The sequence below is a fragment of the Saccopteryx leptura genome, chromosome 9 (assembly GCF_036850995.1).
Source record: "Saccopteryx leptura isolate mSacLep1 chromosome 9, mSacLep1_pri_phased_curated, whole genome shotgun sequence".
NCBI lineage: Eukaryota > Metazoa > Chordata > Mammalia > Chiroptera > Emballonuridae > Saccopteryx > Saccopteryx leptura.
In genome coordinates this window covers 40,440,216-40,467,736 of record NC_089511.1, presented here as the reverse complement: position 1 = coordinate 40,467,736, position 27,521 = coordinate 40,440,216, and the positions used below count along the sequence as shown (strand labels likewise).

At 43.1% G+C, this 27,521-nt stretch overlaps 1 protein-coding gene across 2 annotated transcripts in view; it reads right to left on the bottom strand.

The window, feature by feature from the left end:
• Positions 1 to 991: 991 nt before the first annotated feature.
• Positions 992 to 27,521, bottom strand: part of ZCCHC14 (zinc finger CCHC-type containing 14) — an 80,782-nt gene continuing 54,252 nt past the window's right edge. The window contains exons 4-13 of one of the 2 annotated variants that reach the window (XM_066349362.1): positions 19,142 to 19,213; positions 16,267 to 16,376; positions 14,101 to 14,195; positions 13,967 to 14,018; positions 12,296 to 12,575; positions 9,345 to 9,436; positions 8,553 to 8,680; positions 6,944 to 7,084; positions 5,398 to 6,861; positions 992 to 3,794 (exon numbers count right to left, since the gene is read on the bottom strand). In XM_066349362.1, the coding sequence (XP_066205459.1) occupies positions 3,739 to 3,794; positions 5,398 to 6,861; positions 6,944 to 7,084; positions 8,553 to 8,680; positions 9,345 to 9,436; positions 12,296 to 12,575; positions 13,967 to 14,018; positions 14,101 to 14,195; positions 16,267 to 16,376; positions 19,142 to 19,213 (2,490 nt within the window). In that variant the 3' untranslated portion in view covers positions 992 to 3,738. The remainder of the gene's footprint in view (positions 3,795 to 5,397; positions 6,862 to 6,943; positions 7,085 to 8,552; positions 8,681 to 9,344; positions 9,437 to 12,295; positions 12,576 to 13,966; positions 14,019 to 14,100; positions 14,196 to 16,266; positions 16,377 to 19,141; positions 19,214 to 27,521) is intronic. The other variant, XM_066349364.1, reaches the window with a different exon arrangement.

Genomic DNA, 27,521 nt, shown 5'->3' with positions numbered 1-27,521 from the left:
AGAAAGTATGTCTGAGTATACGAGGTCTTCAGTTTCAGTACCAAAGCCTTTGTCTTTGTGCACAGAACTTACGCATGTGAGGGGCTTGTTACAATACCCAGGACTGAGAACAGGCACTCTCCTCCCTCCATTAACAGTGTAGTAACATTTGACCTTTGGCCTCAACCAGCACAGTATGTAGTTGCGTGAATGTTGATTAAAGATCCTTTCAGAATCTTGAGACTTTTCTATAATTGAGCCTCTTCAAAACCCGTGGCTTTAAATGTCACCTGACTCATTCTTTGGGAGTCATCTGCACTTTGGAAAGGATGGCCAACAGGATCAGGTTCCACAGGCCCATCCTCTGAGACGGGTGGTCAAGCTGAGCAGGGACATGGTTTCCCTTATAACCTTTAAGACTCTTCAACATGTAACACCATCAGCTATCAGTATGTAAAACTAGCAAGGCATTAAATAAACCACCACAAAAGCAGGAAGAGTGACAAAATGATAGGGAGTGAGGAGGGTAGGGCGCAACCAAATCCCTGCTTAGTAAGTGCTCACTAGAAACACTGGAGTGAGTGGATGAGTGCAAGCCTCGGTCAGCCTGTGCTCCGACAGGAAACATGTCATTAGGCAAAGTTACTACCACTGCTACTGCACCTCCATACAAAATGTGTAGCATAAACTAACTATGCTGACTTCTTGCGATAAAGGACCTATAGAATTCTAAATATAGTGAATTAAAATACTCAACCTACTAACTACTATATTAACAAGCTGACTCCTGTAATCTTTTAGAGATTATAGACGATGCCGGTTTTTTTAATACCCAATCACATATCTGCTTTCAAACAATAAATCTATTTTTATTAGAAGTGCTACCTCCCATTTCCTCAGTGCTCTTTAACAATTAGGAGTTTTAACATTTAAACACTTTACAATTTTCAGTATTACCATTAAAAGTAAAAATGAAAAAATAGGTAGAAAATCGAGTGTTTTGCTTTAAAAAAAAATTAAATAGTTGTTTCATCCCAACATTGTATTCTACTTCGATCTGTACATTCCACTTTCCCCATTCTTGGAGATAAAAATGGGCTTAGAAACCTTGATATGACAGACTACACAAGGCAAAGTGGCTGGTGCCACACATAGCTGGTTGCCACAGCACTTGGAAATAGCCACGATTTCAGGAAAACGACTAAGTAGTTGAAAAGATCAGTCTGATCTGTGTTTTTAAATGGTGAGGACATATTCTGAGGAAATGCAAAATACTCTTTTAGGTTTACTGACTTTGGTTGCTTTTGGGGAGAAATTCACCAGAGATAATGTTGCTAGCAAATAGTCCCAAGTCTGAGTATACGATTCACTTGGGAAGAGATGTGGCATAGCAGCTTTGTGTCCTATGTATCTCATATTTACATTTTACAATTCTCAACTTGGAATGACCTCAGTGGAAATGTCACACCATACACACACTTTCAAAGAAACGGAATTTTTCTAAGACCTTTCATGACTGGAACACAGCCACACAATGTCTGAACTTATTTACCTCAATTTGAATGTCATTCTTCAAATCAAAGTTGGTTTTAATTTCTTACTGTATTTAATGCTAACCTCTAATACTTATCAAAATAGTTATAAGGGTAGTAACAGACACTTATTTCCCAATACTGACCATTAAAACAAAAAACCTAAATATCATTTTTTTCTTTTGTTATGAGACAGTTTTCAACAATTTCACTATGTTGAAATAGGATTTATTTAAAATATTTCTTTGCTTAAAAAACCCAAAAATTTAAAAGTTTGGCTTTCAGCACATATCCAGGCCACTATAAAGGCCTTCAGAAATATTAAAATCGTAAACATCAATAAACACTCTAAGTCTTCCTTTAACATGACAAGTTCCAGTCTAATATTCTTTAAGGCAAAGTTGTATCAGTTCTCATTATTTTGACATTTCTGTAGTGTTTATAATTTAAGAGATCAATGTAACATTCCCCAGAAAAGCTATTGTAAGCATCCCTGTTGCTTAAAAACTATGTAATAATACTGTGTGCCAGGGAGAGAATACAGAGGTCTGTCAATTCTGCATTGCATAGAAATAAAACTCGACTAAAATAAAATTCTAAACTCTACTAAAAGCCTTTCATTAAAAAAAAATGTAACAACTTCCTGTTTTAGTTTCCATGAAGCCAGGAGACTGATTCAAAATTCCAAGCCTCACATCATAATGCCTCAAATTCTAGGGTATTCTTTTGATTTAATCAATTTTGCTTGAGGCTGATTGTCCCATTTTAAGAATAGTCTAAATATTGTGATTTCCTTTTTTAAAATAACTATCAAATGGAAAATCCCTGGGTGAGGCCTTACCAATCAATATTTTAATACTGAAGGCTTTAGCATTTAAAATATTTGAGTGGAAAATTCCCTTTAGTCTTGAAGATTTACATCCCTAAATTTCAGACCAGAAAGCTCCCACTGCAATGGGGTGAAAACTGAGAGCTACATGGTGAGGATTTTATTGATTCCGACCGCAGTAAAACTAGACTTCTGCAGATCCTGTAGATCTGTCCTGTTGGTGTGGTCTCTTTCAGAGTCTTAACACTTTCTATTGTAGTCTTCTAGATCATTTTTAACAGAACTATTAATACACAGCCTAATACAAAAGAAGTTGACAAAAAAATTTCAAATATTTTGCTGATAAAATTATAGAACTGTATTGTTTGTTGAAATGCATGTCTCAAGTGTGAATCCATTAGCAGTAAGCCTTAAGGTCCTTGAGAAATCTATGAGATTTCAAAAACTTGCAAACTTTTCTAAGAATATATAGCATCTGTCAGAGCCAACTCACAAAGGCTGTGCTGCTAGTGTGTGTCTGCAAGATTTCCTTCGTGGCAGAAGATGACATGACTAAAAGCTATGGAAGGGCCAATAAAGAACATCTTCTCAAAGCTTTGACAACTATGAATTCTCTGGGACTTGGACCCTTAAAAATTAAGTTGTTGCAAATAACTATTTCTACCTAATAATGTAGTTTATCTACCGAAAAAAAAATTTAAAAACCTGAAACTGCTATAAAGTGTTTTAAGGAGGGAAGTAAATACTAAAATCTCTGTTGTGTACTAAGTCACGTAGCCTGCTGGTGCCAACTCTTTAAAAACAGATTCTCTGAATGTCTTGCACTGACTGGTCTCGGAGTTTGTCTCCCAGAACTGCAGAGATTGACGTCAGTTTACATTCTTCTGTAGTGCAATCCTTAAAAAGCCCAGAAATTAGTGCCTAACCACTTTAGGAACAAAACAAACAAAACAAAAACAAAGGTGACATTTCCCCTCACCCGGGGGATGTCAAGAGTCCGACTGGTGGAACTCCACTTGGAGAACTCCAACCTTCAGTTTTCCATTCCGATCTCGCGTAGCTGCCCTGGAATTACGTGTGAGCCTAGAAGGACCAATTACAGCAATGCTCTTCCAGAGACAGGAGGTCTCTGCATTGCAACCAAGGGTGGTGGTGGCCCATTTCACCTGCTGTGGAGATACCCACTAGGCAAGTCCTGACATCAAGCTCCAATCTAAAATTTTGGCAATAAAACTGAGTTTGATGCACTCCTACACTAGGTTTTCTATCCAGTCTAATAAAGTAAAGCACCTTTGGATTAAAAATATTAAGCTCAACAGCAACTAGACTTCTCAGTTTTGTATTTAATTTTCCTTATGTCTCCATGGCTTAATAGTGTTCTGTTGCCAGAGAAAAATATCAATCTGTAGAGTCCAGACTTTCTGCTGGAGGGGCATATTTCAACCTAAAAGTACCTAGAAAGAGGGAAAAAAAGAGATCAAATTTGAATCACTGTAGAATTACCACAAACAACCGATCTGTCCAAAGTTATTTCCAGAGTCACTATCAAGACTCAGGTGCTGGAAATCTAGATCACCTGTTCTAACCACTGCCAACCCCTCTCCCACCCCAAAACTGGATGCTATTTTAATAGTTTATAAAATCAGACAAGGGGTGATCAGCCTGGCCAAGTAGCTTAGTTGGTTAGATCATTGTCTTGATACACCAAGGTTGCAGGTTTGATCCCTGGTCAGGGCACATATAAGAACCAATGAACGAATAAATAGAAAAACAGATTGGAAAAACTGGTATTTCTCTCTCTCTCCTTCCTCTCTAAAAGTCAAGTAAAAAGTTAAAAAAAAATCAGACAAGGGGAAGAGTTACCAATCCATTCCTTTATTCTTTTAGGAGCTCTTTTTCTGGGACTCTGACAACACACAGCTTGGTGGGCCATCCAGCATGCACCCTCCAAGGGCTGCGTGATCTGGGCTCGCTGCTTCAGGAGATGCAACATCATCTCTATCGACAGGGTTGGCCACAGTCCACAGTCACCCCCACCTGCCACCAGACCTACAGAGTCTGAGCTGTTTGTCTTTTTATTTTTTAGATTTTAATGATTTTGAGAGAGAGAGCAGGGAGAGGGAGGAAGAGAGAGAGAAGAAGAACTCATACTTGCTTCATTTTAATTGTGCATTGATTACTTCTCATATGTGTCTTGACAGGGCAAGCCTGGGGTTCTGAACTGGCGACCTCAGTGTTCTAGGTCAATTCTCTATCTACTGTGCCACCACAGGTCAGGTTGAGTTGTTTGTCTTGAAAACTCTCCAGGTGACTAAGATACACAGGCAGTTCTGGGAATCACAGGTTTAGAGCAACCCTCACACCTACAGATATCAAGCAACTTTGCAAGGCTGCACAGTGAATAGTTACAGAGCTGGGACCAATTTTCCCAATGCCCAGTTTAATCATCTTTCTAAGACCAAGAGAAAGAACAAACCCATTATAATAAATACATCAGACATACACTTGAATTTGACTAAAGGAGACAAAAGAGAATGAGTGGGAAAAGGGGGAGATGGTAGCACAGTGAGGATGCTATCACCCATGGGCACCCTAGAGCAGGGAGAGCAGAAGTGGGGACACTGACTTCCAACTGCAATGTGTGGACTGATGTGCTATATGCCCTAGGCTTTCAGTTAAAGGTTGGAGGGTGGCATAGTCAATCACCCATACCTGCTCCCCTACCACATGGCAAGAAGTAACAGACCAAGGAGCCATCAGGCCAGATCCCCTCTCCACTGCCAGCTCATTATGTTCTAGAATAAGGAGCAGGCTGAAATCATGAAGACAGTCGTAGAACAAAAGTAACCCTCCTTTTTAGGGACTTCACAGCCTACCAAAAATTTCATGCTTTTTCAAAGAGCATTTGAAAAATAACTTTTTCCTTTAAAAAAAAGAAACTTGACTATTATTTTCATGAACAGTAAACCTTGCCTGCACCTCTCTGGGCAGCGCTGCACTGCTAACCAGTGTAGCCCGTCTGCCTCCGCAGCGTCGCCGGCCGCGGCCCGCCTTTACCTTGCCGGTTGAAGTCCATGGATGGCTGCTTGCAGTCCTGAGCACGGTGACCGGTGGCCCCACAGTTGTAACATGAGAGATTGCCGCTCTTTTTGTGACTGGAACCATTGCTACTGCCCACCAAGCCCTGGGCCTGGTACACACCGGCCGCCCCTGCCATGAAGCTCTGCATGGGTGGGACAGCGAAGGTAGACTGTCCGCCCAGCACGGGCTCAGCAGGCACGCTGCTGCCATAGGGCGAGTGCATGACCGGGAAGGCGCCACTGCCATACTGCTGGGTGCCCACATAGCCACTGCCGCACACAGGACTGAAGGGCAGGAAGGGGAAGGGGAAGACGGATGGGCCCGAGAATGGGTGCTGGAAATAGTTGGGATAGCTGACGGTCAGGCCTCCAGAGCCACAGCTCCCACTGCAGCCACAGGACGTGCACACAACGCAGCCAGGTGGCGGCCCGGGGGAGGGTTGCTGGGGCGCTGGCGGTTGCTGATGATGGTGATGGTGGTGGTGGTTCTGGGCAGAGGCAGGAATGTTCCCAGGGGAGCCGCTGCCACTGCTGCTGCTGCTGCTGCTGTAGAAACTGCTCTCAGGGACTGAGGAGAGCGCAGGGCTGGAGCTGGGGGCTGGGCAGCTGGGCACGGCAGCCATGTTTGGGAAGGGTGGGGAAGGGTGGCTACTGGAGGAGGCAGTGTTGCTGTTCCCACAGAAGCTGCCCTGCAGGGGGCCCACAGGCACACTGCTCATCGCAGAGAAGGCAGCTTTGGTGTTGGCTGTGTACAGAGCAGTCCGCGGGTTTATTATTGCAGGGGGCACACTGATCTGCACATTAGAACAGGAAGTTTGCCCAGAAATGGCAGAATCCGCAGGGACAGAGGAAGACACCAGAAGTTTGATTGGTGGCCGAGCCACATGGAAGACCGTGCTGGATGTCCCCACAGCAGCAGTGCTCGTCTCCACCACCAGGGCCGGCTGCTGGGCCGGCTTCATCACCCTGTCCAGTGCAGATGCATGGACAACTTTGGTGCGGGGACCAAAGGAGACAGTGGGTGACACGGAGCTGCTCTCAGCAATCCCAGAGAGGATCGGCATGGACTGATGGGGGGCAGACGGTAACACATCCATCATGGCACTGCCAAAGCTCTTGTCTACTTTGATGCCACTTCTTGGTCCAGAGACTTTATTCCTTTCTTCTAGAGACAGCAACGAGTGCACAGAAGACGAGAGGAGCTTCATCTCCGTGCTTCCCCTTTCCGATTTGTGCACAGAATTCAGCATTCGGATGGGTGCTATGTGCGGGGTTGCAGCCATCATCTGCGGAGGCAGGGGGTGGTGGCCTGACGGGTTGGAGCCTGCCTCATTCTGCACAGGGAGAACCTGGGCCGTGGGTCTGGCAGAGCTTGAAGTGAAATGATTCAGTAGCATGACAGGCTTCTCTTTATCGGAACCCTCCAAGTGCACCTCCACACCTAAAGATGGAAACAGAGGTCAGCACAGCTCCACAGGCCAGGGCAGAGGAAGCACTACGCCAGCCACACCAGGCCTCCTTACGTCTGTCGTTCTCCTCAGCACTGTCTGAGCTCTCTTCCCGGGCCTGCACTCCCATCGGGCTCGGTGAAGAGCTGGAACACTCTGAGGAGCTGCCTTCCCGGGCTGTCTGGTGAGAGGGCTGCTCCACTTCCACCCGCAGCGCTGTGAAGCAGGAACAGGTAATAGTTTCAAGATGCACCCGAGTCCATGCACTGCAGGACTCCAACAGGGCTCCCTCTTCACCCATCTCCGTGCAAATCTACAGCACCCTAATTTCTTTACATCAGCCCCAAGAAGGCAGGTAATGATTTTTTCCATGTTTAGACAAGGCTCTAACAACATTCTGAGAGAACAAACTGCCCACAGTCACACAGCTAAGTTACACAGCAGTACAAACACAGTAATGCTCTAATGTCTCCTTGTTCAAACACTAGAAAGTAAGAAGGAACCGCTCCCAAACCAGTACGTCGCTACAAAAATAGTCATCCACAAATGCCTCGTTTCATGAGATTGAGGGACCTAAGACCTTTTTAGTCAAACGGCACTTAAAAGATACACTGGCAGCCCTGGCCGGTTGGCTCAGTGGTAGAGCGTCGGCCTGGCGTGCAGAAGTCCCGGGTTCGATTCCCGGCCAGGGCACACAGGAGAAGCGCCCATCTGCTTCTCCACCCCTCCCCCTCTCCTTCCTCTCTGTCTCTCTCTTCCCCTCCCACAGCGAGGCTCCATTGGAGCAAAGATGGCCCGGGCACTGGGATGGCTCCTTGGCCTCTGCCCCAGGCGCTAGAGTGGCTCTGGTCGCAACAGAGCGACGCCCCAGAGGGGCAGAGCATCGCCCCCTGGTGGGCGTGCCGGGTGGATCCCGGTCGGGCGCATGCAGGAGTCTGTCTGACTGTCTCTCCCCGTTTCCAGCTTCAGAAAAATACAAAAAAAAAAAAAAAAAAAAAAAAAAAGATACACTGGCATTATTTTCTTTCTCAGTTTACTTACTCTTGCTTGATATTTCCACTATATAAAGAAAACAACACAAAAACTCATAAACTCAAAAGGGGTCCTCAACCTCTTTCTGAGGAGAGGGAGAAACAGGGAGGTGGCGGTTGAAAAATTAAGTCCCCAGGCCCTGGCTGGATAGTTTGGCTGGTTAGAGCATTGTCCCAAAGCACAGAGGTTGACAGTTCGATCCCCAGTCAGGGCACATACAGGAACAGATTGATGTTCCTGTCTCTTCCTCTCTCTAAAATCAATAAAATAAAAACAAAGAAGAAAAGAAAAATCAAGTCCCCAGAGCAGGAAGTCTGGTGGTTAGACATTAAGAGGAATTTCAAAATAGGCCTGCTAGGCAATGACCTAAACACGATCCCTGTGCCCCATCTATTTTGTATATTTCCTGCTCTTTCCCTCTCACTGTCATAGTTTTTTTGCCTAACCAACTCTTCACGTGAGCCACCAGTCTCCAACTTCTATGCCAAACACCCTTCTAATTTCCTACAGTAGAGACTATAAAAACTAAAATACTGAATAGTAATTATAAATACTAAAAAATGTATATAGCAAAGGGTATGTTATGAAGTCTAACAATTATCAAAACAAAGATGACAATCCACGTGTCAAGGCTGACCCAGCTCTCACCCACCTGCAGCGTGGGTGCTTCGCACATTCTGTACGGGCCCCACATGGCTAGTGGGGGGGACGCGGGCCACTCCACTGCTGGCGACTGGGTGTGGAGCTGAGGGGTTCAAGCATCGCTTCTCTGACTTCTCCCTGTGCAATAAGAAAGCATGCAAACAAGTTTTTTTTTTGTTTTGTTTTGAAAGTCCATTTATTACAGCTGGGGACAGTGAAAAAGGAGGGCTTAGGATAGGAGAAGCAACAGGAGAATCTAGGCGGGGCTGCTTTGGCTCTCTAGAAATGTTATAGAAAAGAAATGAGTGAAGGTGGGCCCGCTAGTGACTCACTGCAAAGTCAGAGAAAAAAGGGCCTTGGAGACAGGTTCAGGGGGTTTGCTGCCCACCGTTCCCCTGGGGGTTTGCAAATCCCATGGGGGCCCCTAGAGTTTAAAAAATTTTAAAAAGTACGTGCCTGACAGAAGGGCATGGGTATGCTCCAAGGAGGGCTGCAAACGAGTTTTAAATTCTGCTATAAAACTTTTCATTTCACATACTCTGCTTAAGTACTTATATTCCAAATAAAGGTTATTTTTATCAAAATAATCTCTAGGGTGGAAAGAAATATGTTCTCACTTACCAGATTCACTACAAAGGGTCTTTCCTAGCAATCTAGAGCCACATTCATAGAATTTAAAAGTATTAAGGTTTGATAAGTAATCGCCAGTCACTGATATGTAACAAAACTCCAAGTCCTAGTATCTACCTGCTCAGCATGTCAGAAACTAACATGAACTGATATTTCACAATTTCATACTTACTTCTCCAGCTCCAGTTGAGTCTTGAGTTTTTTCTTTGCTCCCATGGTGAGGGATTCAAATTTGTTTAGATCTTCTTCAGTAAGACTCAGAAACTTCCATAGAAGAAAGAGATGACCAAGTTACTGAGAATTAGGATTCTAAAAATACAGAACTTCAATTCTACCTCTAAGATATGTAAAGAGACCAAACTTAACTATACTGCTCACAAAAATTAGGGGATATTTAAAAATAAATATAAAGCGATTAAATATCCCCTAATTTTTGTGAGCAGATAATAAAAGACTTGGGAACACTAAAACATTTACTTGCTGAATGTTTTGGTATCCATTGTTCAAAATACAGTGTGTCCGTAAAGTCATGGTGCACTTTTGACCGGTCACAGGAAAACAACAAAAGACGATAGAAATGTGAAATCTGCACCAAATAAATAAAAGAAAAACTCTCCCAGTTTCATACCTATTCAGTGCAGTTTGATGTGGGCTCATGCACAGATTTTTTTAGGGCTCCTTAGGTAGCTATCCCGTATAGCCTCTACAGACTCATCACTGACTGATGGCCTACCAAAATGGGGTTTCTCCACCAAACTGCCGGTTTCCTTCAACTGCTTATCCCACCAAGTAATGTTATTCCTATGTGGTGAAGCTTCATTATAAATGCGCCGATATTCACATTGCACTTTGGTCATGGATTCAAATTTAGCGAGCCACATAACACACTGAACTTTCCTCTGTACCGTCCACATCTCGACTGGCATGGCCGTGGGCTGCTCCGCTGTATACACAGTGTTACGTCATCATCTGCGCATGTGCACATGCTGCCACATCATCCTACAGAAACTGCAAGGGTTTTCCTTTTATTTGGTGCAGACTTCACATTTCTATCGTCTTTTGTTGCTTTCCTGTGACCATGACTTTACGGACACACTGTACAAGACGCTCACTTTGCGTCTAAGGGACACAGATGGCTTGCTGAAGACCAGGTCCCTGAAAGGTCCATGCTGTCTGTGCAGGCAAGGTGACAACAGGGATGCAATTTGTGGAAGTGTCCCCTTCTTCCCTGAGATGCCCCCTCAAATGCAAGCATTTATCCTCCTACAGACAGGAGGACAGTTTCTTTTAACAGCTCTTTCCTTGAAATCTAGGACAACAACAACTCTATCAGGTAGCAAGCGATCCAGAAAAGCAGAGGCCATCGGAACTAACCTGGTCTTATACTACACAAACAAACAATACTCTGGTTCTCAAGACAATCCATGGCATGATTTGTGACTATAGCCATTTTAATCAACAGATTAAAACTTTTAAAACTGAGTATGACCAGTGTTAGTAAAATATGTTATTTTTAAAATCTATGAATCCTGTCTGACCTGTGATGGCACAGTGCATAGCATGTCGACTAAAATGCTGAGGTCACTGGTTTGAAACCCTGGGCTTGCCCAGCCAAGGCACATACAACAAGCAATGAACAATAAAGTGGAGCAACTAGGGAGTTGATACTTCTCGCTCCCCACCCCCACCTCTCCTCTCTCTCTAAAATTTTTTTTTTTTTAAATTTTAGTGAAAGGAGGGGAGGCAGAGAGACAAATTCCCACACACAATCCAACCTGGATCCACCTGGCAAGTCCACCACGGGGCAATGCTCTGCCTCTCTGGGGCCTCTGCAATTGGAGCCATTTTTTAGAGCCTGAGGTAGAGGCCCATGGAGCCATCCTCAGAGCCCAAGACCAGAACCAATTGAGCTATTGCTGTGGGAGAGGAAGAGAGAGAGAACGAGAGAAGGGGCAGGGGAGAAGCAGTTGCTAGCTTCTCCTGTATGCCCTGACCTACGGTAATCAAATCTGAGACTTCCACACACTGGGCCAATGCTCTAGCACCAAGCCAACCAACCAGGGCCTGTAAATAAAATCTTTAAAAAAAAAAATCTATGAATCTTAAACTGAGACTATTACAAATATATTTAAATTTCATTTTTTATTATGTTGTAAAAACTGGATTTCTAAAAGGAAATTTTTACCTCAATAAAAGCCACCAAGTCATTTTATCCAACAGGGGGAGCTCAGGGTTCAAAAAACACCAGATACAGGTCTGATTTAGTTTTTTATTTGTTTGTTTGAAGATTTTATTTATTAATTTTACAGAAAGTTGGAGAGGTAGAGGTGCAAGAAGTATCAACGCTTAGTTACTTCACTTTAGTTGTTCACTGCTTGCTTGTCACATGTGCCTTGACCGGGCAAGCCCAGGGTTTTGAACTGGCGAATTCAGCATTCCAGGTCAACACTCTATCCACTATACCAGGAAAGGCCAGGAAGGTCTAATTTAGTTCTATCAGTGATACCAAGACAGGAAATTTCAGAATTTAACAGTGAAAACAATACTCATCAGAACTTTCTATTGTATAAAAAATAGTAATTTCTATGTAAAACTGCTTGAAAGGCCTAAAATTCACCTATTCCTTTAGCTACATGACCCTAATTCAAGCAAGATCATCAGAGAACTACTTACTGGGACCAAAGTGTTTGGGCCCTTTATGGAACTAGCCTGCTGGAGCTAAGCCTCAGCACAAGCACAGGCCTTTATGTTGAAGGCCATCTCAGACATGCGGCAGTGCAGGCACCAGAACTCGCTATTTCTACCTGACCAAGAGAGACTTAATGTCCTTTACATCACAGTTTGAAAATCCCCAAACTATCTTAAAAAGCTGTCTGTTTACAACCAATTCTGTTCCACTTTTCACTTCAGCTGTAGGCAGCCTTCAAATTCCAACCCACTGGTCCCATGCAGCAAGCACGTGGGACTTGGGGCATGCATCTGTAGGTGTTAATACCAAACACTGTGATATCCCCATCACATACAGGTTAGAAACCCAACTCAATTTCTCTAGGAATGAGGTCAGAGGAAAGACAGGTTACCTCAGAAGCAAACTCTACACTGCCTGCTTAGTAACCAACATACCTTCTCCATTGTGAGCTGTTTAAAGACAGGGTAGTATTTGTGCAAACGCAGTTTCCTCAGCCAATCTAAAATCCCATTTTGCTCCTGGGTTTGAGGGGTCTGCAGACTGGAAGGCATTAAGATAGTGGGCGAGGTCTCCATCTGGGTCCGGTAGGCCAGCGCTGAGCCCCCGCCCCCTGCATGGGAGCAGTGGGGCAAGGTGGCTGCCCCAGCTGAGTGCTGCATATGATGCTGAGTGCCGCTCTGAGAGGACGGGATGCCAGCCACTCCACACACCGGCCTGCAAGGACAGTGGACAGGTGGTTTCAAGAGACTGTACCCTCCACTGAAGATCACTGTTAGAGGTCTGCATGAGCCAGGCTCTACGTCCTGGACTGCATGTGCACTCATATCTACTCCTAACCTTAGGGCCTGTTCTGCTACCTCCCCACCCCTGCCCGCACACCACACTGAAGTCTCATGTCTGTAGGTGTGCCTGTGTGTACGTGTTTATACACACATGCTTAAGAATATGTATATCTACCTGTGTATACATATATACATACATATGTGTGTGTGCAACAACCAGACTTCTGGCTGTGCTGCCTATTTTTTTCCTGTTAACTTTTACACAGGATGACAGTGACAATCATAAATTATAACTCCTAAATTTTTAATAGTTAAGTTTAAAAAAAAAAAAAAAAAAATCCTAGAGGCCCTGGCCAATTGGCTCAGTGGTAGAGCATCGGCCTGGCATGTAGAAGTCCCAGGTTCGATTCCCGGTCAGGTAACATAGGAGAAGTGCCCATCTGCTTCTCCACCCCTCCCCCTCTCCTTCCTCTGTCTCTCTCTTCCCCTCCTGCAGCCAAAGCTCCACTGGAGCAAAGTTGGCCCGGGCGCTGAGGATGGCTCCATGGCCTCCACTTCAGGCACTAGAATGGCTCTGGTTGCAGCAGAGCAACACCCCAGATGGACAAAGCATCACTCCCTAGTGGGCATGCTGGGTGGATGTCAGTTGCGTATGCAGGAGTCTGTCTGACTGTCTCCCTGCTTCTAACTTTGGAAACAACAAAAAAAGTAAATCCTAGAAGCTAAAACAAAACACACTCTGCTTTCTGCCCTTGCCCCTTACACTGTAAACTATAAAACCAGATAAATTTGCTATGCGCTCATTATGTGATACGCAGTCAAGAAAGCACTTTCAAAGACCTCATTAACTGCCTAGCTCTTGACACACTGAGTGTGCTCATACTGTGACATTTGCCCATTAAAGTGTCAGCTGTCAGACAGGCAGGCAGCCTGTTTGTCACCTGAGCACTCCTACAATTGCTATCAGACCTCATAGAACAGAGCCCCCTAAAGCAGCACTATGGAATCATAGGCATACTCACTTGCTAAGAGCTTATAAAAAAGAAGATTCTCAGAAATTCTGGCTTCCAAGAATGTACAGGGCCCAGAAACTGACATGTGCAAAAGGTGTCCTTGGGAATCCCAATTCCAGTAGCTCAAAAAACAACTTTGTCTTCTTTTTTTTGAGAAATCTTAAATTGGATTATCTCTATACAATTCCTCTCTCAACATTATTCAAGACTAATATCGAGAATAACTTAACTCTAGAAAACAATTACTTACACACAAATAAAAGTAACAATGCTGATTTGAAAGGTGTTGGTTACATGGTAGAAGTCTCACCTTCCAGACACGCCCATCAGGGTACTGACTTTGAGGGAAATGCTGCCAGGACCTGTGAGTTAAAATAAATCTCATAAAATTTACAGACAATAAAAGTGTTCTTATTGTTATTTAATCACATTTTACAAACTCACTTGGACTTTGAAGCTGTTGAGTGGGAGATGAAGTGCTGAAAAATTTCTTAACATGGTCATTTTTCAGTACATGAGAAGGTAATGAAGCCAAGTACCTAAAAACCAAACAAAGGGGTTTGTCAACATTACAACGGTATGATCAAAAACTGACTGGGAGGCTCTGGCCAGTTAGCTCAGTCAATTAGAGCATCTCTTTGAAACGACAAGGTTCCAGGTTTGATCCCTGGCCAGGGCACACATGGTAAGAAACCAATGAATGCACAACTGAGTGGAACAACAAATGAATGTTTCCCTTCTCCTTTTCCCTCTCTCCTTTCCTCTCTGTCTCTCTAAAAATCAATCAATAAAAAAAAAAAATTTAGGCCCTGGCCGGTTGGCTCAGTGGTAGAGCATCGACCTGGCGTGCAGGAGTCCCGGGTTCGATTCCCAGCCAGGGCACACAGGAGAAGCGCCCATCTGCTTCTCCACCCCTCCCCCTCTCCTTCCTCTCTGTCTCTCTCTTCCCCTCCCGCAGCCAAGGCTCCATTGAAGTAAAGTTGGCCGGGCGCTGGGGATGGCTCTGTGGCCTCTGCCTCAGGTGCTAGAATGGCTCTGGTTGCAACAGAGCAATGCCCCAGATGGGCAGAGCATGGCCCCCTGGTGGGCACGCCGGGTGGATCCTGGTCGGGCGCATGCGGGAGTCTGTCTGACTGCCTCCCCGTTTCCAACTTCAGAAAAATACAGAAGAAAAAAAAAAATTAAGCCCTGGCCAGACAGCTTGGTCAGTTGGAGCACCGTTTCAGAGTGAGGAGGTTTGCTGGTTCAACTACCTGGTTGGGCACAAACAGGAGCAGCTCTATGTTCCTGTCTTTCTCTTCCTGCCTCTCTCAAAAGAAAAAAAAAAAAGAAAAAAAAATGACTGGGAGAGAAATTGTTTTTTCTTTTTTTAGCGTGTGCATGCACGAGAGAGAGGGGGGGGGAAGGAAGGAAGAGAGAGAGAGAGAGAGAGAGAGAGAGAGGAAGGCAGGAAGAGAGAGGCAAAAAGGGAGAGGCAGGAAATGAGATGAGAAGCATCAAGTCGTAGTTGCTTCACTTTAGTTGTTCATTGATTGCTTCTAATACATGCCTTGACCTGGGGGCTCAAGCCAAGCCAGTGACCCCTTGCTCAAGCCAGCAACCCTGGGCTTCAAACCAGTGACTTCTGGGCTTAGGCCAGCAACCATGGGGTCATGCGGATGACTCTATGCTCAAGCTGGCAACTCCACTCAAGCTGGTGAGCCCGCACTCAAGCCAGTGACCATGGAGGTTCAAACCTGGTACCTGAGCATCTAAGGTCAATGCTTTATCCACTGCAGCACCACCAGTCAGGCAAAAAATTTTCATTTTCAATTAAGAGAAACATATATTAAAGAAAAAAATAAACAGAAATGTATTAATCTCCATTTGTCCTGATTTAATTCAATTAACCTTTATGGTTCATATTGTTTCCCCATACCCTTTCCCTTACTTCTACTGTTAATACAATGTAATGTTATATGAATCAAGCTTTTCAGGGTCCACAATACGGTCAGTGAGCTAATGTGACCACAATCAATGCCACAATAATCACAGGCACTTGTAGCCACTGTACTGCAACTAGGTCTCAGATGCTACTATGCCAGTGCCCATCCTGGAGCACAGGTGGCAGGTGGCCCCTCCCTGCACATTTACAACACCAGGATCCAGGGTCCAGAGATACCTCGCCTAGAAGACTTTTTATTAGGCCTTGGAACAGTCTTAACTTTCAACTATAGGGAAGAAATATACTGCTCATAAAAATTAGGGGATATTCCAAAATGAACATGAAGCGATAAAATATCCCCTAATTTTTGTGAGCAGTGCATATAGATACAATTTTATAAGTCCACTAAAATTGCATTAAATGATAGCATATATTTTGAAATTCCTTTGCTCATATCCTCAAAATCTCACCTAGGTCAAGTCTTCATAACTGATGAAAATCACCAGAAACAAAGTATAGACTCAAACCATCAAGAGTAACGTGTAACCTCAAAGAGCTCCTCAGACAACCAGGCAGCTCATGTCTGGCCCTAAGGGCCCTGCCCACACCGCAGATGGCCATTAGTCACCACCGTGCCACCGGCAGGGCTGCTCCATATGGCCCCAGGGTGGGGGAAAGAGCTTTACCTCAGGTCTGCTTCCAGATCCATGTGGTTTCGCTCTACATAAAACGAATCTGAGCCAGCTAAGCAAGGAATGAATTTCTCCATATTTTCTTCAGGATATAGCTGAGATAACTGAAAGAAATGAAAAAGCACAGGATGTATGTCAAAATTCATTTTATAAAACCAGAACTCTTCGGAAGGTATTAGATGGTGACCTCTGCTGGTATGATACAAAGTACATTCTATTAGCAGCTGTGGGGTTCTATATCCACTTAGGATGTAGAAAGCTACAAAACATCACACTTCCATGTAACATCAATAAAAAGCTTGATATTCTACATAATCGTACTTTTCCTTGAGCCCATCAGAGAGCTGAATTGCAAGGCCACCACCTGAACTGAATTTCAAGAGAGGCCTGTCCCTCTGAGGAAAGACAGGACACATAAACTGTCCCAGCTGTGGCACAGCATTCAGAGGAGGTGGCTGCCATATGAGCAGGTAGAAGATATTGGCCAAGATGGACACATTCCCACAGGCTGAGTGTGGTCCACGCACCTGTCAGGCAGGAGTCCCAGACACAGGGGGAGTGTATGCTCATTTCCAAGCTTTCCTTCACAGGGAGGACACTGGAGAGAACCTCCCCAGGTGGCATGGGTGTGGGCTTGGCTCCACCTGGGGGCCAGGCAGGAAACTGTGCCTTTCCCTGGAGCCTTCACTCAATCCAAGACAAAAGCCCTTAAGTTGCTAGGGGTGGAGGGAAAGACAGCTCCTGCTCCCAGAGCCCAAGCAAAGACCCCAGGTTTCTGGGGATGAGGCAGAAACAATACTTTCCTGCCTCTGGGGGTGGCGTAGAAAGTCCTTCTAGCACCAGGCCATGGGGAAAGATACCCTGCCTTGGAGGAAGGTAAAAGCAAAAAGCCCTCTGGCCCTGAGGCAGGAACAAGAAGCCCACCTGGGTTGAGGATCCTGCACCATCACAAAGTGGAAGTCAGCTGATGCTGGGGAACAAAGGGGCAGGGATACTGAGAAAGCCTCTGCCAAAGGCCTTGGGCCTGGGCCTAAGGCTGGACCAGGAAAAGGGGAATCCCTCTCATTCCTACCCCAAGTCTATCACCAGGCAACAAATAATAGCTGTCTCCTGAGGTGGAGGAGTGTTGAGGGGTCAACAGAGAAAGACACACACACACACACACACACACACACACACACACCCGTGCCACAGCCACATAGGACTGCTGAAAGCTTAATGTGAAGCAAAACCATTGAGAAGCATCTTCCTACACTCCAGGCCCCGCTTAGGGCTCAAGGTACCAGCAGTTCTTTGCTGGAGAAACTTGAAACCTGTGGTACACTGAAGATAACCACAGTAACAACAAAACCCAAACCCAACTCAACTCCTGAATGGATCACCTCAAGAACTCCACCAATGGCCTGATGGAGCAGCAGCATGCCCATCTCCAGTATAAGACTATTTCCTGTGGACTCTCATTTCTAACATTCCATCGAAAGTTGTAAGGAATATTCTAAGAAAAAGGGAGAATAAAAAGCTTGTGAAGATCATCATCAGAACCTGACTCAAAACCAACCCAGCTGCTAGAATTATCTCTCAGACAGGGACTTTAAAATAACTATGATTAATATAATAAAAGATTTAATTTTTTTTTAAAAAGAACAACATATATGAACAATGGAAAATTTTCAGGAGAGAGATGGAAAATTAATTAAAAGACAAGTCAAATGGAAAAGCTAGCAAAAAAAAAAAAGGAAAAAAACGAAGAAAACCATGGTATCAGAGATGAATAATTCCGCAAATTCAACAGGCCAATCAGCAGCCTGGACAGAGCTGAGAAGCAACATCAATCAACTGGGAGGGAGGGCAATAGGAACTATATGCACTGAAAGAATGAAGAGTGAGAAACACAATAAGCACCTGAGAGCTATGGAGACTGTCAAAGGTCCAAGTACATGTAACTGAAGTCCAAGAGAAATGCAAGCAAGCAGGGCAGGAGAAATATCTGAACATATTATGGACAAGATTTTTCCAAAATTAATCAAAGACAGCAAACTAAATATCCAAGAATTCAAGAGAACCCAAAGTGGGGTAAATATGAGCCACTGTAAACACCCAGACAAAAGACCAGAGCATGGGTCAAAGTTTCTGCCAGCATCTGGGAATCCAGGAAACACAAGAGGCTAGGCACAAAGGAGAAGAAATTTCCTGTTCTAAACGTGACAGAGGAAAAGTGGACTCCAATGAGCATCAGCAATCCTAGAGAGCATAGCACTGTGGTGTTCTTCTGTGCTTGACAGTCCAAAAGGACAAGCAGAATCAAACAACTCCCTGTCCAAGCTTCTAAAATAGGACCCATAAACAGTATTATATCCTTATTTTATAATGAAAATGTCAGACTCACTTTGGAGACACTTTATATACATATAAGTATGTATGTATACATGCATGCATGTACATGTGGTATGTAGGTAAAGAAGTGTTTATTTGTAGTGGAACCTTTCATTTAAATATTTGTGAAGTCAACTTAAAAAGGAAGAGGAAAACCCAGTGCGTAAAGCAGGAAAGGTGGGATGAGCTTAAGTCTCTGACCACTGAGCAACCAGATCAAACCAAATACCCTCAGTCATCTGTGCAATCACACCTTCTGCCTCATCTCATTTGCAACAACTGCAAGGCGTACATATTGTGGCAATGAAGACCACGTGTTTACTACTGTGCACCATGCCACACGCAGACCTTGGACTTCCTGCGGACAGGCATGAATTCCAGGCACTGCACGCACTACGCTAGCTGAAGAAAGCCATCCACTGAAATTACTCTGCAGTATTACCAACCACAGGGGAACGAGCCTTCTCATTTTTAGAAGAGCCCTTAATCACCTTACCTTTGAAATAAATTCAGTCACTTCAGAGGAAGATTTGGTTACTGATGTTACTGAAGAGTCAGACCACAAGACCTTAAAAATAAACAAACAAATAAACCTTAAAAACAGACACCACATATGTAATTCTCAGCACGCTTGTCCAGGCATTCTTGCTGGCGCAGGTGCCATGAACACAACAGGCCCTAGTGCACCCTGTGAATGGAGCTTTTACACATCCCTTGACTTATTAGAGAAAGAGCACTCACTGGGGTCCAAAGCTTAACTTTGTGTTTTGTGCAATTATTCAAATATCACCAAATTACTCAAGCACAGAGTCTAAGGCTTACTCCTCAAACTTCTAACAAGTCACTGACAATTATGACAACCTGATACCAGTATACATCATCCTCAAGTGGACCTCTACTTCTTAGGTCAGTGCAGTATATGGCTTTGAATATAAATCAAGAAGTTACCAGAAATCAGCTCATGCATCCACACAGTAAGTGCTTATATGCACTCCTACCCTCAGGAATCTCATAGAATTAGGGGCCCCATGGGAGCAAATCCATGGCAACAGGCCAGGTCATCAGTACTAAACAGCAGAGAAACTCTTCCAAGGTCAGGGAGTGTAGGAAGAATGTGGAGAGAAAACATCAGAAGAGCTTTCTGGAAGAAGTTCTACAATGCCTGGTGTGTCAAAGACTTGACTATACACATGCCTGTTTTTTCTTGCCTACATGTATGACAATGGGTAGTTTTATTTTGTTACTTCATAAATGTAAGTCTCTCCATATGGACTGTAAGTTCCCTGGGGCAGAGGATTGGGTCTCTTTCCAGTTTTCTCTTAGTGCATCTCACAATGTATCCACCTGACATGCTAAATGAGCATGAGGGGCGAGGGAGATGGCACCTGTGAACATCATCAGAGGCCTTTCTGCATAAGAAAAGCATGAGCTGAATTCAGAGGGGAAAATAAGAAGTCTGCTAAAAGAATGAGACAGACAAAAAGGACAGAATGAGATGAGGAGGAAGGGGCCAGAACAAGAAGGACTAAACCATGAAATAGGAACTTAACCATAAGTCCAGAAGAAGCCATTGGAAGAGTTCAAGCCAGGAAATACACTGCTCACAAAAATTAGGGGATATTTCAAAATGAATATGAAGCAATTACAAAAAGTATTTTTTTTAATTAAACAAGAACATCAGAAAAGCAAATGACAAGTCAAAGAAAGTTGTTTGATTATGCAAATGAGATGCAAAACCTACTTTTACTTCATTGGTGAAAATGCACTATACAAAAGGCTGCAAGTACAGGAGTATCTGCACGTTCCCTGACCCCTAATTTTTGTAAGCAGTGTAAAATGACAAATGTATTTTGTCACCAAAAAGAAAGCATTATATTTACACTGATTTAAAGCAAAGCTTGGAGATATTAAAAACTCTTTTTGCACCCCCTACCCACCCTCACAGTGTGTGTGCTGCGGGTCTCCTTTGGCCTGGAAGCCTTGAAGAACTTCCATCTCCCCTCATGTCTGCTGAAATTCAATCCCTTCTACTTTAGTAGTTGTCATACCACACAAAAATTACTAAGGTGCCTGTTTCATCAAGCACCCATTAAATACAAGCTCACTGAGGAAAAGGACCTTCTTTTATCTTTGGAGTCCCAACACCTACAGGAATTCACCAACAAGGCAAGCACTGGCATTCTTTGAACAAATGTGCCCTGCCATCTAAAATCTACCTACACTAACATGAAAATACCCAAACTGTTTTTGTCTAAAATAACCAAATGTTATAACAACATTAAAAAGAAGTTTGGTGGTGGGAGGGAAACAAGCTGCTACCCACATAAAACACAAGTAACATCTATGATTAAAGGTGAAAACTTTCTAGTCATTAGATGTTTGGCTCAAAGCACTGTTGACATCTTGTGTTTTTCAAAGGAAAAGATGTGGAAAACTTACCTTTTCCTTACAACTCTTACACTACAAGAACAATCTGTTTCTAGTTTGAATCTTTTCTCTTTTCCATCCACAGTCATATCACATGAATGCATCCTAAGCCAGCTAAAACAGGAAATCCATCAACCAAAGAGTTAAGGGTAATGTGGACAGACTATTTTATATTGAAACAGACAGTCTGCATCCCCAACAATTACATACTTCAAATAGGTACAAATAGCCTAAATTGTCTGCTCCTGATGTTTTTCATTTAGTTCCAAATGGAGCTGATAGTACAACAGAAGGCAGACAGGAAGCAAGGACAGGAAATACGAGCTCACTTCCAGGCTGAATCCAGCACCAACATGCTATGCAGATGATGCAGGACTATGTCACCCTCATACTCTCTGCCTCTGCCTCACCTGCGAACTCATTCCCTATCACCAGATGAAGGGACAGGCTGCAGAGGGTCTTGGATAGGAGAGAAAAGCCTTGTGTCATGTTACATGCTAGAGACATCCATAACCCATCAAATCTAAGGTGGCATTAATGGTAGGCTACCCCATTATTTTACATACCAGGAAAACATGCTGCCAATCAAATTATGGCACAGTACTTCCCTACCACTGACTCAAAGAGCTACTTGGCCTTACTGAAACAGATTTCCCACATCTTAAGCATACACAAAAAGCAAAATATGCACAAAATAGATATATACTTAAGATTTCTTCACACTCAAGAGTCTTATTCTGACTTACTTTCCACCTCAGTTGTCAACAATTGTGGTTTTCCACTCCAAAGCATGTGGAGTGTCATTTACTTCATCCTACTCAGGAATGTGCCCAGCCAGAGGCCCTGCCACTGCTCATGCCACATCCCTAAGGTGAACAGGAGACCCAGTGCCACACCTACCACCAGACCTCTGAGAAATCCCAAGCCAACCACAAAGATGGGCAAAGCAGTCACATAGAACAAGGCAGCCTAGAGGAAGTACAGACCATGCATGGAGAAGAAAACTTTTAAAAAATGAAACAATTAATATTCTCAATGTACTAAGAGAAGAAAGCATAGCCAAGAACAAGATGCTACATAAAGGGCTGTCGCATAACAAATGTTCTTTGAAATTAAAAATAGGACAGCAAAAGTGAAAAATTCAGTCAAAAAGATGGAAGATGGGGTAATCATCCATAAAGCAAATTTTTTTAAAAATCCAAAGGGAAATAAAATAGAAAGGGGAAAAATAAACAAAAATCCCCAGAGGACCAGTCTTAAGCCCAACATGTAGATAACAGATGTTCCAAAACAAGAAAACAAAAAATAGAGCAGAGGAAATCAAAAGGAATGATTCAAGAAATAGTCCACAAATTAATAAATGTGAGCGCTTTTTAAATGTTTATTTTAGAGAGAGAAAAGGAGAGAGTGAGAGACAGGAACATCGATTTGTTCCTATATGTAGCCTGACCAGAGATCAAACCAGCAATCTCTGTGCTTCATGATGATGTTCGAACTAACCGAGCTATCCAGCCAGGGCCAATAGATGTGAGTTTTTAAATTAAAGGGCCCACTGAATCTCAGCATATGATAACCACAGACCTATACCCAAGCATGTTCGAGAAATGTGCAAAAACTTGGAACTAAGAAAATCTGAGACTATTAGACTGTAAAACAGGTAATAGCCCAGGATCAGGAACCAAAACAGATCCCTGATTCCTAGCAGCAACACGGCAAGACAGTCAATAAGCAGTGTTTTCAAAGTCCTCAGGGAAAAAATGCCCAACCTTAGAACTGTATTCTCAATGTCAGGGTGAACAGATAAAAGCCCTTTCAGACATGAACAGTCTCATGAACTGTACCTCCCAAGTACCCTTTCTAAGAAGAGACCAGAGTACTAAACCAAGACTAAGTTAAGACAAAAGGTGACCTAAGACCCAAGAACAGGGGACCAGAGCTGGGAGAGAGGAAGAACTTCCAGGTTATGAAAGGGGGCCCCACGATGAGAGTTCTGTATGGGGCTGAAGACCTTGAGTCCAGATCAAAGCAGAGCATAGCTCCAAAGATGCTGGACTCGGAGGGGAGTTTAGACAACCAGGAAAAACCTTAGGGGTAAAGCCTTTTTGTAAGTACTTGTCCCTAAGCACAACAAACAAAAACACACTTAACTCCAGGGAAAACACAATGTTGGAATGGAAAAGCACTAAGCACACATCAAATGGTTCCAATATTAACAATCTTCACATTGGCACACTAATTATACAGTCACTAAGGCATATCCCAAAAGAAACAGTTCCTTGTGACTCCTGGCAATGACTGCAGAATTGCTTGACTCTCTACCAGGGGTCTCAAACTCGCGGCCCGCCGAACAATTTTGTACTGATTTTTTTTTGTTTTCAACTGCAGTGAGAAAAGTGTTGCGTAACAGTTGCCTTTTGTAGACCTAGTGCGGCCCGCCAAACGGCTGTGATCTTGCTCTGCGGCCCACATGCTGAGTTGAGTTTGAGACCCCTGCAACTCTGCATATGTATATATGGTGAATACATATGTATGTATGTATAACAAAAACAATAAAATAGTCACCAAGTTTCATCCTTTGCTAACAGTGATAAAATATTCAGAGCAGTTAAGGTTGTTCTGAGATGAAAAATGTCTAGGTTCTTAAGGAAGAATGGCATAATAAGAATATTTTATTATTCATAGTGTTTTATAGTTCTTTTTAAGTCAGTCAAGCTCTACAATCTAGTGGATGTTTAAAGGATTTAAGTAATCTCTGATTTTTTTCTCCCTCTCTTTCCTTCATGTGTAATAAGACACCATTTTTTTAGTTTTTTAGTTATTCTAGTTTCTCAATAGTAAATCTGGAAAAGCTGGTAAAATCTGGACATTTCACATGCACACAGTTACATGTCATTTATTCTGTCACTTGCTTCCTGTATACTGATTTGGTTTCCACAGTAACTAATAACTAGCAATTACAACTTCAGCAAAAATAAAACCATTTCCATGGAAAAGAACAGGAAACAAACTCCTATGTGTAGTACATTTGGGTATTTTGAAATCATCTTGATCAGGGGTTAGGTCTTCCTATAAAAGAGCAATCTTTAATTTGTATCCTGGAAAACAATGATATACAAAAATTATAACTAGAGATAAACAAGGCTAAGAAAATTGGTGGGCAGAGTCACTGATTTCTCTCTAAATAACTGAAGGCTTTCAAGAAAAAGTATTACATTGAGTCTTTCTATACTATTAGCAACAGACTGTCACATCTCATTGAGGTATAGCAGACACAACTAGTAAGATTTTTTTTATTGTTCTGGTCACAGTATAATAGTTATTTATCTCCATAATAAAAAGGACTACTTAATCTTTATTAGCTAGGGTTCTATAGACAAAAGGGAAGGTTTGTATCTTAGGCAGGTTCATTTTTTTTTTTAGGTTTTGTTAACTTGTAACTGGATTGAACTGTACATATTCAAGGACACAATTTGATGTTCTGACATAGTATATACCCATGATGAAATCATCACATCAATCAATATAATGAACATATCCTTCACCCCAAAACTTCCCTCCTGCTCCTACCCAAGAAGCCACTGATCTGCTGTCACTGTGGTTTGAATTTTCTAGAATTTTGTGTAAATGGACTCTTTTTATATGCTCTTTTTTTTGGTGGCGGTGGGGGTCTGGTTTCTTTAACACAGCACAATTGAGTTTCATCCATATTGCTGAGTGTACCTACCATTTTCCCTATGTATAAGATGCTCCCATGTTAAGACACACCTTAATTTTGGGACCCGAAATATGAAAAAAAAAAGTATTACATCAAGTTACTGAACTCAAGTTTTATTCATCAGAAAATCCATACAACTCATCACTGTCAAAACTCCCATCCATTAGCTCAGGGGTCTCAAACTCAACTCAGCATGTGGGCCGCAGAGCAAGATCACAGCCATTAGGCGGGCCGCACTAGGTCTACAAAAGGCAACTGTTATGCAACACTTTTCTCACTGCAGTTGAAAACAAAAAAAAATCAGTACAACAAGCACAATCGTACATGCAGTTTACTCAGTGTCACAAAACGACCAGAAACTGAAGTTCGCATCACAACTGCTGTTAACTAAGCTAATATCTAGCTAGGATGCTAGAGAAATGAAAAATACAAGTAGGCCCCTAGGCTTACTTAATTTTATCCAAAATATTTTGAACTTCGTGGATTAGTCTGCGGGCCGCACAAAATTGTTCGGCAGGCCGCGAGTTTGAGACCCCTGCATTAGCTTGTCCTCATCTGTGTCTGATGACAAATCACTGTCTTCCTACACTGCCTCATCCTCAGTTCCATCTATGGTATTTGAAATGCCACAACCACTGTATAAAACGCACCCAATTTTTAGACCCCAAATTTTTCATAAAAGGGTGCATCGTATACATGGGGAAATACGGTAAATAGTTCACTCCTTTTTACTTTGTGTGCTTCACTGTATGAATACGGTACCATAGTTTGTTTACCCATTCTACTGTGGAGAGATATTTGGGATGTTATAAACAAGGCTGTTACGAATATTTATGTACAAGTCTTTGTATGAACATATACTTTTGTTTTCTTTGGTTAAATACCTAGCAGTGGAACTGATAGGTCCTATTTCAGGGTTATGTGTAACTTTTTAAAAAACTGCCATACTGTTTTCCAAAGTACTTATACCATTTTATATTCCCACCTGCAGTGTAGTAGGAGAGTTCTAATATTCCACATACCTGCCAACACTTGCTATAGTCAGTCTTTTTTATTTTAGCCATTCTGATATAGGTACCCAGTATTATCTCACTGTGGTTTTAATTGGTATTTTCCTAACAACTAATGATGTTGAATATCAGTTCATATGTGCTCTTTGCCATATTCCTTAAAGTATCTGTTCAAATCATTGGCTCATTTTTTATTGGGTTGTTTTCTTATTATTGAATTTGAAAGTTCTTTTATGTATTCTGAATACAAATCATTTCTCAGATATGTAAATTGCAACTATTTTCTCCTAGTCTGTGCCTTGGCTTTTTGTTTTCTTACTAGTACCTTTTTTTTTTTTGTATTTTTCTGAAGCTAGAAACGGGGAGAGACAGTCAGACAGACTCCCGCATGCGCCCGACCGGGATCCACCCGGCATGCCCACCAGGGGGCGATGCTCTGCCCCTCCGGGGCGTCACTCTGTTGCGACCAGAGCCACTCTAGCGCCTGGGGCAGAGCCAAGGAGCCATCCCCAGCGCCCGGGACATCTTTGCTCCAATGGAGCCTCGGCTGAGGGAGGGGAAGAGAGAGACAGAGAGGAAGGAGAGGGGGAGGGGTGGAGAAGCAGATGGGCGCTTCTCCTGTGTGCCCTGGCCGGGAATCGAACCCGGGACTTCTGCACGCCAGGCTGATGCTCTACCACTGAGCCAACCGGCCAGGGCCTTTTGAAGAGCAAATTTTAAATTTTGATAGAAAGTCATATAATATATGTCTTTTATGCATATTTTTGGTACTGTATCCAAAATAATCTTTGCCTTAAGTCACAAAGTTTCCTTCTATGCTTTCTTCTAGAAGTTTTGTAGTTTTAGGTTCTATATTTAGGTCTAGAATCAATTTTAAGTTAATTTCTGTATAAGAGGTGAGATCTGGCCAAGGTTCATTTTTGTGTGTGTACAGATGTCTGTTCCAGAATCATTTGTTGAAAAAAAATCCTCTTTTCATTGTAATGCTTTTAAATCTTCATCAAAAATCAAGGACCATTTACATCTGAGTCAACTTCTGGACTCTGTTCTGCTCGATGTCTCTACCCTTTTAGCAACGCCAGTGTCAGGATTCCTACAGTCTTAAAACCAGGTAGTATGAGTCTTTTAACTTTTTTCTTCTTTTCCAAATCGTTCTGACTACTCTGTAGTTCTTTCTGTATCAATTTTAGAATCAACTTACTGATTTCTAAAACAGAAAAATCCTACAGCCTGACTAGGCAGTGGTGCAGCAGATAGGAGCCTCGGCCTGAAATACTGAGAACCCAAGGTTTGAAACCCTGAGGTAACCGGCTTGAGTGCAGGCTCACCAGCTTGAGCACGGGGTCATCGGATTGAGCGTGGGATCATAGACATGATCCCATGGTTGCTGACTTGAGCCCAAAGGTCGCTGGCTTGAGCAAGAGGTCACTGGCTCGGCTGGAGCCCCCTAACCCCTCTTGTCAAGGCACATATGAGAAAGCAATCAATGAACAACTAACGTGCCACAACTATGAGCTGACGCTTCTCATCTCTTTCCCTTCCTTTCTGTCTGTCCCTCCCTTTCTTTCTCTCTCTCTCTCGCTTAAGAAAAAATGCTATGGGGCCTTGTTTTTTGGGGGGAGATCATTAAAACGACAGAAACCTTAAAGATATGTTGTCATCCTCTTGTCCCGCAGCACACCAGTTCTCCCTCATCATATAGCTGTTGGATCTGATAACACAGA